Genomic DNA, 20,108 nt, shown 5'->3' on the forward strand with positions numbered 1-20,108 from the left:
TAACTTTCTGTGCCACTAGGGGCACATTTTATAATTGACTATGACAGAATCAGGGTTTTTCCTATTAAAAAAAAAATAGATTTCCCAAGTAGAAACATCAATCTATGTTCAAGGTGAGCAGCTTTCTTGTCTGAAACATTTTTGATGTAAAATTTCCATTGGTCATTTATCCCCTGCACTTATTCTGTACATTTTCTGTTAAAGAATTAAAAATTTATACACTTGTGCTAAAACACTGTCTTGCTATGCCTACTAGACTGTATAACTAAGTGAATGAGAGAAAAAATAATTGTTTCTTCTTTACAAAATGGATGACATAAATATAGGAAAAATGGAGGAATACCATATTAAAATAAACCATTTGGTATCACAGTAGAAGTCATACTGCTGAGCAACTCCACAACAGAGCAAGATTGACATTCTAAACAAATGTATTAATAGGTCCAAAAGACTTTATGATAGATCCAATGCAATATACTACAGAATGGTATTAAAGGAAAACCTTTAAGTGTTGAAAAAAACCTAGGATTAAAAAATCTGGACAAATCATAAATTAGTTAAAATCCCTGCCTAAACACCAAAGAGTTCCTGTGTATCTCAAGCCAGATTTATCTGACTACACAACAAAGGCAACAGCAGTAAAATGAAAATGAATGAAGAATTACATGGGGTTTCCCACTTCTCTCAAGTGTGATATATAAATTGAGGGAAGAAATTAATATTTCTCATGGAAAACACAGAAATAATTTTTGAGATAATGTTTAAAATTTTAAATCACATTCTTACTGCTGAATGGAAATCTTTTTATAATACTTTCTGTATCTCAGAAGAATTTCAAACAAAACTACTTGCACACTGATATTTAATCTCTATATACATTTGTTATCCCATGAAAGTGAAAAATATACAGCATTACTTCATAAATATCCTTAAGAGTTAACTTCTGCATGTTAAATTCTTAACATTGCTCTTCTTATTCTCACAGACTGAAACTTAGAGAAACAATCAGTGAAGATGCTTCAGTTTTCCCAGACAACTTATTTAAATTCATCTTCAAAACTTATGAAAAGATGAAATCTCCTTTAATGGTCATGATTCATTTTCAGGAACAATTGTGATACTTAGGTAGAATATGAATTAAGAGTACCAGTGTCCAGAGACATATGTTCACCTTTTAATTCATTATGCTTTTATGTATCTTTGGACAAGACAATTATCTTTTCCGTTCTCCAGATTTCTATGGCTTTTTCTTAAAAATTCTAAAGGAAAGAGTTTCCATACTACTTTCAGACCTTCATAGATGTTTTCTTATAGAAATTATCTCACTTTATTCCATTATAAAATTACACCAAAATAAGCATTATGCACCAAAAATATAATTGCAACCAATATGACTGCTAAAATACACCCATTACTATTCAAAACAACTTATGACAGTTTTTGGTGTTGTGAGTGTATAATTGCACACAAATGACTCTGTAACAATAATTTTTTTTTTCCAAGTAAGATATTTTCACAAATGTTTAAAAAGCTACACAAAGACGACGCTTTCTGTTTCCAGCCCAAATGGCATAGACATCAGCCCCAATCCTTTATTCTTTTCCTAACATGGCAAAGAAAGCTCACGGCTACCAAACATGACTGCAAACTTTTCCTAATGAAGTTCACAGCTCATATTTGTGTTCGGCCTGTCTGATTTAATCAAAGGTTTATTAAACATGACATGGCTGTGTTAACAGATCAGGAATCCAGTCCAAATGGCATATATTAGCACACAGACTGATTGTACTGTCAATTAGAGGAGCAAGACAGATTATTTTCTCTAGCTCATCTCCATATAGAGAACAACTCAGGACAAGAATAAATGTGGGATACTTAGTCTATTTACTGTTTTGCACATGTTTTAAATCAAAATCCAAATTTTCTCTTATAAAGAGGAGACTATTAGTCCCCACCTATTTCATAAGAATGCTTATAAGATACTTTGAAATATTGAATACACAATCTATAAAAATAGTATGGTACCATTTTAAGTGGCAGACTTAGCAAAAACTTTCTATCAGTATAAACTATAAAAACTTTCACTATATTTGCTAGGAAGAACAGTTAAGACTGTTTTAAAATAAGTTTTTCCAATCTCTTTACATTACTAAAAATCTGTATTTTCTACCTCAAAAAGTGGTAAATCATGAGACAAGAATTTAGGCAGGTTGACATCTGTAATGGATCTAAGGAGCAAAACCTCTTCATCTTCCAATGGATATTTCAGCTAAAAAGTATAAAAAACAGTGTTAGTTAACTTTTATAGTTTCAAAACACAGATGTTAAAGTTGCCTGTTCTACTAAACCCTTCCTGTTGTGCATCTATGCAATTATGTTGGCAGATTCAGGTCCACAGATAACAACATATGTTGTGGACATACATATGTTGTGTACATGTGTACATTCCTATCAAGGTGTTTCCCATAGTTTTCTCTAGTTACACCAAGTTCACGTTAGTTTACGTCCAGTAATACTATAAATTTTATATGATGTTTTTTCCCAAACCATTGATTTTTTTTCTTTCAAAGACGTATTCCTTTTCTTCCCGAAGGCATAATTTTCCTTACTTTGACATAAAACTTCTGCCTTCACCAAAGCAGAAATTCTAAAATCCGCCTATAGACCTCTCACGTGAGGTTTTTTTTTTTTTCTAATCTGCCTCTTTTGCCACAATTCAAAGCTTAGTTCCTAATTTTAAGTTTTGCAAGTTGTTTTTTTATTTTGTACTAGTAGATTATGGAGCAAAAATAAAAATGAATGGAAGAGATGTATAAATTATGCTAGTTAATTTTAATAAATAAAAGTAATTGAATTAACAAAACAGCAGCTTAGTTTTTCAGTGAAATGTGTGCATTCAGCCACAATAAAAGCCAAAACAAAATATTACATCCTATACCACTTTTCTTAAAGATGAAAGACTAACAAAAGTCATATGTGGCAGATATTAGACAGTGTGTTACTGCCAAGTGTTTACATGCTACAGCAAAGGCATCTGAATCTGATAAGAAAGCAAAGCAGTGGCAAATACACCAAACAACTCAGAGAATGTTCATTTAACTAGAATTCTTGAAATATAATCAGTACACTTAATAGGCATGTTATTCAGCAACAAACAAACAGTATGGTGAACGGTCCAGTAATTTTATCTCTTCTTGACTTTCTGCAGTTTAGGCCCCAGTACATCTCCTCTTTATTTTCACAGGTATCACGAGATGAAGCTTTAAACAGCTGCTTGCCATTATACAGAACAGCATACCTTCTGTTACAAAAGAGACACAAAAGTTACAGAATGACCAAGAAAATAAGAAAAACATTTACCTTCAGGTTGCCAGCAGCAGTGAGTACTGACTTTACAGCTCTCATTCCATAATCATAATGGTGCTGAGAAGACAACTGCTCTGAACACAGACGATATGTAGCTACAATTTTTACAGACAGAGGTCGAGCAGTAACAAAACCACAAGAATACAGAACAATCTCTGCAATCATGGCATAATCAGGAACCATCATAGCTACTGTTCTGAAGAGAGCCTATTAAACATATGTATGAAAAATCACATTATTATACATCACAAAAATCACAAATTATATCATATTACCATACCATATACAACTGTATATTACAATTGTAATATACAATTACAAAAAATATTAGGGTTTTTTTTTCATTATTTCATTAATACAGTGACATCCAATTACATTTAACTATCTCGACTAGGACTACAATATATTTAATGGTTTCCCATAAAGAGAAATACTTTCTTTTCCATTGTGACAATTCTTTATTGTAGGTCTTCTTCATTGAAGATGAACAACAAAAACATATACCATGCCATAAGCTCTAGTACAGGGGAGTGCAATAGAACTTCCACAAATAACTTTGTTCTGTCAGCCTTTTCCTAGCATTGTTTAGTTTCAGTTTATTCTTCAAGTTTATCACTGTTCTATCAAACAAGCATCAGAATACTTTCATATACACAAACCTTTTATTTGTTTTCGTATTCTACTAGAAAGTTTTTTAAACCATCCTCTTTAACCTATACAAGCAGTATTTTTGAATCTTGTATTCAATACTACACATGAGTGCGATTTCCAAACAGTTCTCAGAAATATTTATGAATATTTATGAATATTTACTTTTCTACATCTTTATTGATTTATTGAGATATTTGCTCAGATATCCTTTTCTTTTTATGGACGTTGGACAAATCTATTTAAATCTATTCTCTATTTATGAGAAAGGACGTAACACTTCTGACAATCACTCAATAATAATTTGAAATCTCTGAAAATGGAAATCTCTTATGTTAAAAATACCACAAGTTCCTCCAGATGAAACTAAAATATTAGAAAAAATAAAAATTAATTTTAAAATGCATTGTTATTATTTTATCAAGACATTGTTCACTGCTTGTACACTATAAAGTGTTCCTTTTAATTTTTTTTATTTTTAAGAGCTTAGCCAAGAAACACACATGAAGTTTGGGGATTTTAAACTTTTTTTTTTCATGCTATCAGAACTTGAATCAGGTAACCACTTCCTGACATTTTAAAATGCAGTTTATATCTATTTTTCAGTCTGATTATCCTTTTCAAATTCTTTTTCTTCTGAGAGGTGATTTGATAAAAAATTATTTCTCTTCTTTACTTTGGGTATTAGCTATTGAAAGTAAAAAAATGAAAAGTGGTATAATACCTTAAGATTATCAGGAAGCTCTGAACGCCCAGCATAACCAGGATTCATGGTAATGAAGACAGCACATGTAGGGTTCAGTTTCAGTTCAGTTCCTTCAAATAGTATTAAATTAGATCCTGAATTAATGCCTACAGTGAAATAAAAACTAATGTCATTGCTGGGCAGGTTTTGTTACATCTTTATTCTTTGTCGGATGTAATCAAAAGATATAATTAAAATAATGAGCTACCTCTTTGGATAGTAAAAATTTGTTGAGCAACCACGGAGAGTACTTCCAAATCAATCCTGTTAAATTCATCAAAGCAAGCCCATGCCCCACAAGACAATAAACCCTAGAAGAGACAGATGTATAGCTAATCAATAAGTAATTTTGGACATGTTGACCTTTGGTCTGCAATAAGAAAAGGTTTCATTTGTAAAGAAAGGGCTTATATCCTTGATCCAGAGCACTAATTTATAAAGAGAAACACTGCAGATACATATTTTTTTTCCAAAAAGAACCACAGAAATTTTTAAAATGTGGTTTTTAAAAAACCCAAACAATTAAGACAAAAAAGCTGTACAAAGTAATAAAAAAAACCCAATTCTTCTGTCATATGCAAAATGCCTATCAAATAGGTACAAATAAATCATTTTTTGTGTTTTTCCTTTATAGGCAGTATTTTGCAACTGTACACAGGAAGATTTCATCACTTAACAAGCCTCCAAAAACCCTACTCTTCTTTAATGTCTATGTTAAGAGGGTTCACAGTGACAAAAGACAATGTAAGGACTTCTGCACAACTAAAATTAACTGTTTAGTTATGGTATCTTATGACATACCTAAATAATTCACATTTCCTATAGTTCTGGTTAACTCATAGGTCTTTTCTGAGATATGCTCCCCAAATGCTACTAGATGGTCTCTGCAGCACTGGTAGTCTTTCAATGACATCTCATGCTGTTAATAGTAATTCTAAAATTCCCATTTAAAACACAGAATTTCACTTTCACCATTCTAAATAAAACCTCTTAATTTAGCTTATTTTGGTGAACTTCCAACTTGTTGATTTTTGAAGACAAATCACATCATTTCAATGAACCTCTGGCCCAGAAGTTAAGAATAAATGTCAGGAAGGAAAACATATTTGCTCTATTTTTGTATCATTCCAGTCCAAACTAGGACAATGAACTGTAAGACACAAATGTCCATTCAGGGTAGATTTTCATAACATGAAGCTGTCTACTCAGGCTAATATTCAAATGAATATATGCTTGATTTGCACAATATGATGATTCTCACCAGTTTATTTAGAGTTTGGATTAAATTTCAAGTCACCTAAAACTTGCAATCTTCTTTTAAGAATGCATGTACTGAAATGGCATCTATGTTCAGATGTTATTCAGAGGAAATAAAATCATTATGGTATAATTTGTTTTCAAAGCACGTAAAAGTATTTTTACAACTGTGTTGTATTCTTAGTTATAGTAAGACTTATTTGCACAATACTAGTATTATATAGCAGCCTGGAAGGAGAGAAAGATACATTTACAATACCTCAAGACTTGCTCAAGTGTCATAGTAATTAAAGGTCTTTAATATAATTGAAAATATGACCCTCAAGATTTATCCAAACCTTAAAAAATTTTCCTAATGCAAGGTAATCCAATCCATCAGAACAATTGAAAACCACACACTGTTTAGCTACAGCCTTTGCCAAATCTTTTGTAGTCTCTGTTTTTCCAGTTCCAGCAGGACCTTCAGGGGCACCGCCAAGATGCAGGTGTAGTGCACCAAACAGGGTTCTGGAAATAAAATAATAGGAAAAAAAAGGTATGCATTTTTATGCTATTTTTCTAACTTCTCTAACTTTAACCAAAAAAGTTTCAAAAATTGGTTTCATGACTGCATTTTCTTCTAATGGTACAGTTTACTTGCTTCTGTCCAGCTGTAGTTTATGAATGGGTAGTAATGCATGAAGTTTACTTCTGGTAATCTATTACTAATTATAGTGTCACAAAAGATTAATTTTACCACAACTTTCAACTAAAATATTTACACAGAACTTCTTCTATTCCACCAGAAAAAATGTATCTTATTCTACTTATATCTATTAGAACATATGAAAAATACAATTCTGAAATAATCTGTTCTCAAGATCAATTAAAATATCTCAAGGCTTACTAAAATATCTCAAGTAAATAAATTCTAATACAGCACATTTAGTAACTTGCAGTTTTACCTGTAGCATCTGTCTGTAAGTGGAGTAATAACCAGCCTAGGGGTATTGCCAAGATACTCATATCCATACCTCAGTTCTGCATTGATCATCTTTGTTTGTAAGTGCCCTTCCTAAAAAACAAGACATTAATTTTATAGCTTAAACAAATATTTGTTTTAAAATCCACACCCACAACTCAACACTACTTCTCAAGTTCTTAGCAGGCATGATGCTGCTCAAAAAAAGCCACAAGGCAGACATCTGACCATTCTGAGACACTGGTTTCAGTGGGATTCAAATTGAAAAAAAAAAAAAATTATCAATTATTAGATACTAAAGTAATGAACAAAAAGACCATTTTTTTGCATTAACTTAGCTTTAAAAAGATGCTATAAACATATTGCAGAGTAAAACTACCATGTAGCTACTTAGAATGCTAATAGACTTTCTAAAAAGTAAACTGAAGTAATCATGACGAATACCTGTGGTTATGGTCTGATGACTGATACAGCAATATATGATCCCTATAGAGATTTTTTTTTTACATTTCATATGTAATGCCTTCTGTATTATGGGAAATCTTGTCCTGTTATACTAGCCAGTATAAACATTGTTATTTTTCCAATACATTGAATTCACAAATTAAATATTATTGACAATATATCAGATTAAAATCTTTAAATCCTGAAAAAGGATATAGCATTTAGATAAACTGGTCTCTAGAGCAGTCTCTAGGCTGCAGAATCAGAAAACCAAACTATAGTTTTTGAGTGAACAAATTTTGTCTGTAACTCGTCCTCCCCTTCAAATTCAGCAAATTTACCGAGACATAACAGTTATAAAAAGTAACTTTAATCAAAAATTGTTTGCATCTGGCTACAGGCCATTCTAGTTAGCAATCCATAAAATTATTGGTTATAGGTATTATCAGCAGAACTTCTCAGTAGTGCAACAATTCTCTGTGTGAGCAAGCAAGCAGAAACTGAAAAACCAGGATCAGAAATAACTTTCTAATACGATTGAGAAGTATTACTTACCTCCCAGTAGTACCTAAGCTGACTTAACCATTCGAAGTCAGTCTCATCTTTGACTTTCTTGCTTATTAGAGACGCAAGAACATCCCTGGCATGAACATCAAGCACAACAAGGGCTCCTAGAGTCACTCGATTCTGCTTAGACAGCTTTCCTCGCACCAAGGTGACAATGTCCTCAATCTCTCTATTACTCTGTTCCAGAAAATCCTCTAGTGCCTGCAAATTTTTTTAAAAGTTGAGAATTTGCATGGCTAGTCTAAGGTACTTATAGAACCATAAGTAAAACATCAATGATACATATCTGGAAGTAAAACAGCATACGCTATTTTCTTCCTGAAACACAGGAAATAGTCATTATCTTTTTATACATTTCACATAAAGAAAAGGAAAATGTCATACACATTTTAAAGAGCTACTTATATGTATACAACATATTTTCTATGGTTAAGGAACACTGTCGGTGGTTTAGGCCCATCAGGGAACAAAAGGCCATGATTAACCTCAAGTACCAATGCAATACCAACTAAAGCATAACCATAAAACACAAAAACATAACAAGTAAAACACAACGCAGAGTGGTACAAAGATGAAGAGTCCAACCAGCCCTTTAAGACCACCTTCTCCCCACTTCTCCCATCTTCCCAGGCTCAGAATCCTGATCCTGGTGTTTTTACCTCCTCCCCCCCTGAACGGCCCAGGGGGGCAGGGAGTGGGGGTTTCAGTCAGTCTACTCCTTAGAGCTTCTGCCGTTTGTCTCTCCTCAGGGCAGGTGGGCTCCACATCAGTCCTCCCTGCAAGTCTGTGGGATACCTCACACACATGGAAGCCCTGCACGGGCTGCTCCGACGTGCATTTATCCCAAAGGCTGCAACTCCTTTCTGCCTCTGGTGTGGGTCTGCTCTGTGACGTGCAGGCTCTCCAGCATGGCCTGTGCCATGGCCATCTCCCCACACAGTCTCTCGCCCATCCAGGTGCACTCACACGGAGCTGTTGGGTTGCAGGGGTACAGCCTGCATTCTCACCATGGCGTGCAGAGGGGTCTCTGGTCTGATGCTCCTCCTTCCTTCCTCCTTCTCTGATTGATGGTTGCCTCCATCCTGTATCACTCTTACACCTCCTACCAGTACTTCAAATTCCCATCCCTAAATAGTGATCGCAGAGGCTCCAGACTGGGGCCAGGAGCCGGGGGAGAGTCCGCAAACTCTTTACCAGGTCTTCACTGCAACCCACTCCCCCTGTTACCAAGCAAAAGCTGCTCCTTGCTAAACCATGACACTGTCACACTAGGAAATATACCTTTATGTTCCACAACAGCTAGAAACAATAACATATCTATAATTTAAAAAATTAACAAGAAAGAACATATTTTCCACAATTGTTCATTTTTTGACATTTGGTTATAGTCTGTGTTCAGTTAGCTTAATAATTTCATTTACACAGTAACTGACAGTTTCTTTCATGCAACTATGTTGCTGGTGAACAGGAAAGGCTCAATTAAGAAAAGCCCTGTATCATGATTGTACTTAGATGTGATTAAGTGCCTTACCTAATTTATATTAAAAAAATGAAATTAACCTTAGTAAAACATTCACTTCAAAGCACATTTCTATAGAGGAATGGCTTCTATTTCTCTGAAGAAAAACTTATCTAGGCCTGTTTTAGATTTTTCAGCTCTTTAGTCTGCTGTTCCTCTCCAAACATTCTCAATAGATTATGATAATGATTTTGAGATATCTCAGTTATTTTTCAAACATTGGATAATCATCTGCTTTAGTATGACTTCTTTTTACTTATAAGAATAAAGCTGTAAACAGAGTTCAAAAGCAGTTAAATTTCTACAGTGTTGCATTAGAAGTTTTGACCACGACAAAATCTGAGATATCTCAAGTCACACACAAGAATCCATTTGCTTACCACCAATCTCAGCAATCATGAGATATCAGTTGAGGCACAGAATATGTCCGCAACTCCCGTATCAGTAACATTCCTTGGTGCTACCCTACAGATTGTATAACTGTGTAATTCACTGTAAATTCACATGGTCCACAAGAGTATACACTCAAAATTTACGAAACACCTCTGGTTTTATACAGCATTTTAGTTCATTAGTTGTCTTTAATAAGAAATTTGTGCTTTTGATTTGTGTACCACAGTTATTTATTGGAAATAATTCCCTAAAAATATGTTTGAAAGGAAGTAGATGTGTGTATGCATGTGCATGCATATGAAAACATATACTTAATGATATTGGCATCTGGTTCCAGAAAACACTGAAGTCCTTCAGGCAGAATGCAGTACCTTTGGCCTCTCATATGGTCATTTATTGTCTGTCATGTTTCCTATTATTTAGTACACAATATCATAGTGGAAAAGAGAAAGATTATTGAAGGCTGTAAGACCAAGAGTTCTTCTCCCTGTCACACATTTGTGACAGATTGTCAGGAGACACAAATGCCTCTCCACTACATACTATGTATGCTTACTACATACAAGCCCCTTTCCACAGGAGAACAAAGATTCTTGGTCTGAAACCAGATGAGCAGAATTCCTACTACAACAGAATTGAGAGAAAGCTACAGGTAGGACAAGTTTACCTGCATGCCCATGTACAGAAAAGGCTTGATATAGATCAGCATAAGAGCTTTTGTCTATGCTTAGAATTCTGCAGAGTCATTAAAGGGAGGTTGCCTTCTAAAAAAAAAAAAAACTAAAAAACCTATAACATCTAAGATTAGAATTTCCGTCTCTCCTTCCTTAAAGTGTTTTACTAATTGAGGATAAATGGTGCCATATGTAGAAGCCTTATTTGGTTCCCCAGGAAACTGAGGATCTATTTTATTTCTGGGAAAAGAAAATATTTTCAAATCTTTTTCAAATCTTCAGATATGTTGCAGGATTTACTCCTTGTATTAGCAGATAATATTGTCTTCCTCTTTTAATTCCCTCTTCCAAGACACTCAGCCTTAAGTACCTTTATTCCCACTAGCATTAGTTAACAGATTATAAATTCCGTACTAGCAAGGCATTCATATTCGTTGTTTGACAAGGGTGAGGATGGTGTATATTTTCTAATACTAGTCCTAGCCCATCTTCATAAAAAGCATTAATGAAGGTTAGACTTCTGAGCCAGACAAGCAGGCAAGCTGTGCTAGTCCATACCATCTGAATACACCACTGGGCTGCTTTCATAGAAACATGGAATCTACACATTGAACCAAATGGAATGTGCTCTTACATAATGCCTATTGGTGCCTATTTCCAAAAGCAAATGTGAAGTTAAAAGTGTTCAAGGATCACAAGATACTCAAAAGATTAAGTATTAAACTGAACATCTCTTCATCCAAAAAGGTTATCAACAAAGGTGTGGTTTACTACTGCATTGTATCCATTTGACATAAATTTAAAATTAAAATATTCTTACCTTTTGGCCATTTCTAATGGACATCTGTACTTGCATTGTCCAGAATGTTTGGGATACACAAAGGACCGTTTGTCCAGGCCACTCTCTTACCCAGTCAACTCGTGGAGTTTTTGGATAAGCTTCAAGTGCATCCCCAATGACCTAGATGGGAAAAAGCACACTGTAACTACATTAAGAAACAGATAATATTCAGCTTTAGAAATAATTTTGATTAAATTGTATTTCTCAGAGCAAAAAATAAACCAAAGCCTAGACTCAGTCTCAAGCTCTCTCACACTGACATTTTGCAAGCAAATCTCTCAGCAAAGTTCACAAAACTCAAAATGTCATAAGATGAACAAAATATTCACACAAAATTTCTGAGAATTGATTTCACAACACATTCAAAAATTATTCTTGCCATCAGGTACTTAAAATTTTCTAGTTCCATCTACAATGAAACTAGAAAACAAGTACAAATACAATTTAGTTAGAATATTCCAAATTGAAAGGTGGTTTATTTATTCATTTTATCAAAAAACATAGAGTTTTTAATTTTGAGATCATATTATTGAAACTTACACCCAACCTCAAGTGTATTTTCTAATACTAGAATTATTAACCTGATTCTAGTGTCACTCAAAACTTTCCCTTTAAAAAAACTGCCAGTCTATACCAACATGTTCTTTTCCTGCCATTAAGAAAACTCAACAAGAATCAAGTGTAACCATCAATAAACTCAATAAGTTTAAATAGCTTCTCAGACAAGCACTGTAAACTACCTGAGTGAAAATCTGCAATTTGTTTTGCAATTCCAAGCCTTCTTTGTTTTAATAACCTACATACACAACAGCCACCAATTAAAAAAAAATACACCTATGAGGGCAAAATGTGTCTGTATTGGCTATAGAACTATGTAAACATTATCTGGCCTAGATCATTAGAAGTTCTGTCATCAAGGCTAAATGCAGACAAATGGTGCTTAACCATTTCTTATTCATGCTGTTCTGTTTGACCACATCTGACATGTACCAAATAAATCAGGTTATTCACTCTTTTCTGTACTGCTATGCCACTACAATATTTAAACTGTTTTACTATGAAACAGTGTCAGGGCAGGTGGATGCACCTCACTTGACATTAAAAAGGAACACAAGAATGGTTAAATATATGACAATTATGGGACACTATACAGACTAGAACGATACAATCTGAAGAGTTAAGAGTCTTCATTAAGGTAGTCATAAATAAGAGGAACATTAAAAAAAAGAGTCTGCAATCTTTCAGTTTAATCTTGTCCCTTAATACCACATCAAACATATGAACAATCTATAGCAGAAGAATCCTTGGCACAAGCATTTTTTACTCTATCAATTTTAAAGAATTTTTAAAAATTTTACAACCAGAAATTGACACAAGAACCAAAAACAAAGATACAACCTCTAGAGATTTAATAAAATGTTTTAACATTCATGCTAAGAGCAAAGAATAAAAAGCAAATCCAGTATGTGTTGATGTTTACTGAAGAAATCAATTCTGTATGGCATCAGCCTAGAAAATAAAAGATTAGAACTTGTTACCTTGTGGACAGACTTCAGCATAGCTGCCTCCAGTTCAACCAGCCATTTTTCAACTTGACCTCTAGCTTCTGATGTTGAGATTGTCTCTATGAGCTCCACAGTCTCTCCTTCGTTACTTTTAATATGTGTAATATCTAATACATCAGTAAATTTGACTCTTGCAATTCCTTCAAAACACTTTTTCAAGTGAGGTTGTACTCTAGAATACAGAACTAATATTAAACAGCTTCTGACATTTTTTTTCTTGGCAATCATACCAAAGAAGAACTAATTTAAATTAAAAAATTATTTCTGAACAATTTACTTTAAAGATAAATTAAAGTTTTTTAAAAAACGTTTATCCTCAACAATAACTCTTGTGTACTATCCTCTGCAAAATGCTTACAGCAATATTTTTCTAAGATCGGTTTAAAGATGTAAAATATTATAGTCTCTGTAATGTATAAACTTGTAAGGATAAACAAGCATTCTTTCTAACTGCTAATCCATCTACAACACATAAATTCTACTATTTACAACTTCCCTTCTACTATATTAAACATTAAGGAATTTGACTAAAGCAACAAAGTACAACCTTAGCACAATATTTTGTGATAAATGCCCTGTTCATTGCACTGAATAAGTATTTCTCTGTGACTGAGTTTGCATTTTATTTTTCATTTTCATTCTTATTTTTGCATGACCTTGCACTGCATTCACTGCATGCTATCAAATTTGCACATTGGGAATCAAAGCCCAGTTCTTCCACTTATAGCAAAGGCTGTACTGCCTAACAAGATCACTTCTACAGGAATCTTCATAGAGTTAATTCCATTCAGTATAAGGATTTAATCCAGAATGAGGTTGGGGAGTAGAAATCCCAGAGAGAGTTCAAACACACCAAAAACTTCTAAAATACTTTAATTAGGACTGTACCTAAAAAGATAAAACTGAAGCTAGTGGTATACAGGTTCTGATATACAATTTTCTATTGCAAAAAATCAGGATGTTAATTTCACCATGAATTACTATATGGATTTCCAATTCTTCTGAAAACCAGTGTATAGAAGGGCTACTAGCATAGGAAATAGAACTGAATTTAATTACCACTCATATTAAAAATTACTCTGCACTCACCTGTCATAAAATCTGACCATATCGATACTTAATACCGTAACTGTCAGTGTGAAAAAAGAGTTCTGGGCTCTGAGAAACGGTATGACAAGACTATCTGCATGCACTACGAGTCATAAATACACCTATTAAATTACCATACCGAGTAGGATCTTTGGTCTCTGAAAGAATCTCAAGGAGTTCATCATTAGATAAAAAAAAGAATCTGGGGAAAAATAGGCGCTTCTTCTCTAGGTATTCATTAAGTCCCTTGAGAATTTGCTCCAGGAATTCGTTGCACTTCCTCAGTTTTTCCAGCATCTTGTCTATTGTTACTACCGTGAGCACATGTTTGTCCTGGAAAAAGAATTATTTCAGATAAAAATATTAATGCCTTCTCAACTAAATCAGCACACAGCACTGCAGGAAGTCTTAAGCAAAATGAATCTTTCATTTCAAATTCTGCTTTACTCAGACCATTGTCAGGTTTACAATTTACTAACATTCTTCATTGCCAGGGTTCACTGGAAAGGTAGTTAAGCAGATGGTATTAAATTTTTTAAAACATGACCATGAATTTTTTTTTTTTTAAATAGTTTTCAAAACAAGATCAGTTCATCAACTAGCACAACTCCCATCATTTGGACAAGTATTAATTTACTCTTGTTATTCAACAGGATTACATAATTAAGCAAGACAAAGGATTTTTAAAAGCCTACTTTTATGACAACAATGCAGTCACACATTTTAAATTATAACCATCTGTTTGAATGCAAAAAAATGTTCTCTCCTTCTATATGAAATTAATAAATATATACATGAGACTGTAAGTAATGAGATAGCAAAATTGTACCTAGGCAACACTGATACTTCAGTACGAACTAAAAATATAATCTAAAAAAGTATTCTCTGATCCTAACACATTTACTAAACACATTGAAATATTTTTGCCAACAAACCTTAAGAATATAAACAATTGGGGTTTTATTTATTTTTGTAATAATACCTGTTAAGGTACGCTACTGGATAAATGTTGAGTTTCTTATATCTATAGACTGTATAGATGACAAAATATATATAGTTATATATCAAGTTAGCTTTATGATTTTTGAGAGAGTGTTGATCTAGATCCTGGAAAAGCATTCTTTTAAGTCATGAAACTGAGACATTCCATTTGTGCAAGGAGACTGCCACCTTCTGGAAAAAACACCTACTTGTTTAGCCAAAATAATTTTTGAAATTTCTATTCTTGCATTTACACTCTCCTGTACAAAAGATTTTTTTTTTCTGCTAGCAATACTTTACATCACATTAAAAAAAAACCTTTATATTTGATTAGCACTGAATATCTGAATTAGAATATTTTATCAAATAGGTTGTTCAGCATACAAAGTTCAGAAATATAACTCAATGTAATTCTGAAATTCTTGCTTTTTAAAAAAATAAATAATTTCTTCTCCAAAATGAATACTATTGATTTCACAGGTCTATGGGATAAAATCCATTTTTTTCTTTTTCATCAGAAGAAAAACAGAGAAAGAAGGAGGACGGAGTGTAAGACAGAGGGAGAAAAAGGGAGAGATACGGGGAGAAATGGAGGAAGATAAAAGGAAGGAGAAAGAATAAAGAGATAATAAAAAAATAAAACTAAACCCACTTGGGTTTGTATACTACACATTTTGTGTATTAAGTCCTCAGACCAAAACCTTTTAGAATGAGTGAAGATTTAGCATTTGTCCTAGTGACATAATGGATCTCTGAAAGTTCTGCAAAGGCATGAGGTGGATGAAAAAAAAGCTTGTATTTTTTTCCTTCAAATGGCAACTTTATGTAGCAACTTTGAAATTAATGGATCTCATAAATCTCCTCATGTCTATTGAATAGTTTAGTAAGCCCATTTCAAAAAATATTTTAATGCAACATCCCACTAAAACTTACCTTTATATTAGAGAACTTCTTCAGAATGAATGCAGTTCTGTCTAATCATTATTAGAATTATACCATAGGATTACATAAATGACCAGATAACTGGTTATTCCCTGAGGGAATCTGTAGAGCAGGCATTCAGACCATTGATCCTGTAACTGCTGAAGAATCAGCTGGGCTTGTTACCTTTGGTAGTATCACCTCTTTGCTAGAAACTACTGAAGCAAAGAGTATCACCTCTTTGCTAGAAACTACTGAAGCAAAGAGCAATAATATAATCTCATGAATTGATCCTAATAACAGTGGTAATTTCCAGAAAGCTTTAAATAAGCATCAGATTGGCAATACAGTAACATTTTGAACTGCCTCATGTGTACAGTGACAGTGTCTGACAACTGCCTTATGCACTGATTTATAGTAGATATAGTAGATCAGAACATTACTTTTCAGGCAAGTCAAATATCTAAACAATTTAAAGTTAGAAGTATCTCTAACATTCAATATCATAGAATCATAGAATCATAGAATGGTAGGGGTTGGAAGGGACTTTTAGAGATCATCTAGTCGAACCCCCCTGCAGAAGCAGGTTCACCAATAAACAATCTGTTTAAAATTTAATTAATTCATATCAATTGACCTACAGTGTCAGGACCACCATTGCTATGTTACATCATTTTGTATGCTGCTTAATTTTACTCAGCAGAATGGCACATTGCCTATGAGAAGAAGCTGGGAGATCTGGATTTGGTCAATTTCATGAAGTAGAAATTAAGACTGTAGCCAGGAACAACCTGGAGAGCAAGTGAAAAAAAAACACCCAATTTCTCAGCAGTGACAGTTGGGCAACGAATACAAACTTTGCTTGGGAGAGTCTCCTTGGACATTAGGAAAAAAATATTCACTAGAAAAGTACTGCAACATTGAAGTCTCTGGAGGTAATCTGCACTAAATCTCTGTCCTCGGAGATTTCTGAACTTAGACTATACAAAACTGTGGTCAACCTGATATAGTATTGGCAAAAGTTCTGCTTTTAGGAAGAAGTTAGACTAATTGAACTCAATTGTCCCCTCCCAATCAATGCTTCTATGATTCTATATGGAATAGTTCTGCAAATTTTTAAAATAAACTAAGTAAGATGAAACAGAAAACTGATTACAATGTTATCAGAAACTTTTTCTTTTTTTTTTTTTTTTACACACTACAAATTCACTCTGTATTCTTAAAACAGTGTACTTACCTGAAAAACTGATTTCATTAAGTCTTTCCATGTCTTAACCACAGTAGTGAATCTTCTACCTTCCTCGGGCATCTGAGCCATGATGTCAGGAGAACTGAAAATTGGCTCCAAATAAAGCCAAGTAGCCTGAACCTTCAACCATTCATCCAGGATATCCTGTACCAACAACAGCTTTCCTTCCCATTCCCTATAAAACAGCATTAGTCCAAATGCATAAACTGATACTTTCAGTAAAATATTTTCAGCAGAGTGCTAAGATGTTTTTGGCAATTTGCACATTCAGCAGTGAGTGCAACAGGTACAAGTTTTAAGATTTCATCAGAATGTTATATTCATCTAGTCTGATTTTCTGAATAACAAAGTCCACATTAATTTCTGCAACTGGATTACCTGTAAGGTTGATTGTAGCATTTCTTGAACCAAGTTTATTCAATAAATAGATTTACAGTACCAGTGAATAAATGGAGCACACACTTTAGCATGTAATAGTAACTGGACAAACTGACGTCGGTTGAGTAAACAATCTGGTTTCTGGCATACACCAAAGCCCAGACTATTTCTGTTTGCTAGGACAGAGACGCAGAGATGACAAAAGAAAGAAATGAAACTAACCTAAACTACTAAACCAAAAATATGTATAAGTTGTCCTAACAAGTTATGTTATATCTGGCAAAACATAGGTAACAGTATGATGCATCTGGTACTGAAGTACCAGAGCGTATTAAAAATGTTTTGCAACCTCTCCAATGCATCAGCACTTCCCATATAATTAAAGTAACAATCAGTTTAAATAGCATGTAGTTGACATGGGATAAGAGCTTTGGCCCTATAAAATGAGATTAATTCGCTGCTGAAGGAGGATAAACAAAAGCATTTGAAGTCTCAAAATGCTTTTGATTAAACAGGAAAGATTTCTTATTCGGTAGCATTACTTGCTGACTTTCTGTTGGAAAAAAAATTACCTTATTCTCTTTTCATGATGCTTAATAAACGGAGATCCTCTCATAGTCTGAGTTTTGACAATGTGGTCTTCCAACAACATCTGAATATCATCTACAGATGACAAAATATGGGTTCCTGTTTCTCTATAGGCAAGAAGAGTAAACTCCATTTGATCCCATTCAGAAATCATTTTTGTTAAAGCCTTCTCAAATGAATGCTCTTTGCTGGCTCTTTGACTGATAGTCTCAAACTTTTCCATGAACGGTTCAAGATTCAAGTTAATATATGACAAGACATTTGAGTCTTCAGAAGGAGACAGTGGTAAACCAGCAATTTTTGACATCTCTTCCCAGTGCCTTTCCTGCAAACCAGGATTGCAAATCACCTGGATTAGAGGAATGTAGCATCTGAATTCCTCCACTTTTGATTTAACTTGTCTTGTTATTGCTAATGCATTTGCAGAATTGTGGAGGGCTTTTTCTAGTTTATACAGTCCATGCCAGTAGTTTCCTATATCCGCCTCTACTTCGTCTGGATTCACTTCTGTAAATGATCCCTCTGTCCAGTCTTTGTGTTTTCTGTTGAATTCAACAGTCATATCATAGAGATGAAGATATGGAGCAAGAGTATTCCGGATGTTTTTATGCTGAGGGTACTGAGATACTGGCCATCCAAAGGACTCTTCTTCTAAATTAAGCTGATCAATCTGTTGAGAAATATGTGTGGTTTGAAATAAAAAGCTGTTTGTGATACCAGGTCCTCACCACAGGGACTAGGGAGGTTTTCTGGTGACTTCAACAAGCTTCAAATTAAGTTTTGAGTTACTAAACTAGTCTATTGTGTAACTGCTGACATATATTGAATTTAGAGCAATCTTTAGCAGCTCAGCATTTATACTAGCCAATAGAGAAATATAATTAGAGGTTTAAAATGGTATCTGGGCATTCCTCTATAATTTGCATTACCATGGAAGCTTTAGCAGACAAGAGGCAATAATGAGCATCAGGAATTGTACTTCCAAGAACATACAAGCATAATATCTACGCAAATCTACATAAACTTAATCTACTCTTTCATTCTGCAAAGTGCTTCCTTATAAACTGAAGACCACATAGTAACAAATTACTGTGCTCAGTAAATTCGCAATTTAAACTACAAATCATGTAAAAACATTTCATAGTTGAATTGAGAATTATTTTGCCACATTAACTACGCTACTAAGCAAACTGTTGATTCTGATAATGCAAATATTAAGATTTACCACTTATACTACTGGATTAGTTTAGACTGTAACCTGTACCTTATCAGCAGCAAGATCCAATTTTGTATTCAGTGCTTGAGCTTTCTTCAAATATCTGTTGACTTCATAAACATCTCCAAATGTGCTAAGTTCTTCAGCCTGCTTAGAGTAGCTTTTCAGTTCCTCAACAAATTGTTCACAGCGTATCTAATTAAACAGCAAGCAAGTATATACTCTTTTTTAAAAAAAATCACAATAAAATTCTGTAGAAAGAAGTAACTGTTCTGTTATAGTAGTACACTTTAGCCTTGCAGAAAATCCAAGATATTCAGCATATTTGCATGAGAATCTATTGCACCCAAATCACACGATTTGCCCTGAATCCTAGTGTTACCTGCAGTGACTTATTGGTCTGACAGACATAACTTTGAGTTCCATGTCATAGGATAGAATTGGATATAAAAATTTCTGTTTTCTGTGGTGGACACAGTGAGCAGGCTAATAATAGAAAGACATGCTCAAATGCCTAGTATATATCAAATTAAAATAGAATAATAGGATTAATCAAATGACAGATAAAGCTAAGCAGTTTCATAACACAGAGATGTCTCTTGTCTTAAAGCCATACAGTTCATGGATAGCTTTTACCTCATATATAGAACTCCCTAATGAATTTCACACTGAGCATCAATCGTGGTCAGTGTCTGAAACCAGGTAT

At 33.8% G+C, this 20,108-nt stretch overlaps 1 protein-coding gene across 1 annotated transcript in view; it reads right to left on the reverse strand.

Moving 5' to 3' along the window:
* DNAH7 (dynein axonemal heavy chain 7) overlaps positions 1 to 20,108 on the reverse strand; it is a 110,459-nt gene that overhangs the window by 68,579 nt on the left and 21,772 nt on the right. Inside the window, exons 17-29 of the mRNA XM_062002026.1 lie at positions 19,451 to 19,597; positions 18,171 to 18,856; positions 17,209 to 17,395; positions 14,209 to 14,402; positions 12,954 to 13,152; positions 11,395 to 11,535; positions 7,977 to 8,189; positions 6,961 to 7,070; positions 6,355 to 6,523; positions 4,968 to 5,070; positions 4,739 to 4,866; positions 3,361 to 3,573; positions 2,171 to 2,269 (exon numbers count right to left, since the gene is read on the reverse strand). Coding sequence (XP_061858010.1) covers positions 2,171 to 2,269; positions 3,361 to 3,573; positions 4,739 to 4,866; positions 4,968 to 5,070; positions 6,355 to 6,523; positions 6,961 to 7,070; positions 7,977 to 8,189; positions 11,395 to 11,535; positions 12,954 to 13,152; positions 14,209 to 14,402; positions 17,209 to 17,395; positions 18,171 to 18,856; positions 19,451 to 19,597 — 2,589 coding nt within the window. The remainder of the gene's footprint in view (positions 1 to 2,170; positions 2,270 to 3,360; positions 3,574 to 4,738; positions 4,867 to 4,967; positions 5,071 to 6,354; positions 6,524 to 6,960; positions 7,071 to 7,976; positions 8,190 to 11,394; positions 11,536 to 12,953; positions 13,153 to 14,208; positions 14,403 to 17,208; positions 17,396 to 18,170; positions 18,857 to 19,450; positions 19,598 to 20,108) is intronic.

Source organism: Colius striatus, chromosome 9 (genome assembly GCF_028858725.1).
Source record: "Colius striatus isolate bColStr4 chromosome 9, bColStr4.1.hap1, whole genome shotgun sequence".
In the NCBI taxonomy this organism is placed as follows: Eukaryota; Metazoa; Chordata; class Aves; order Coliiformes; family Coliidae; genus Colius; species Colius striatus.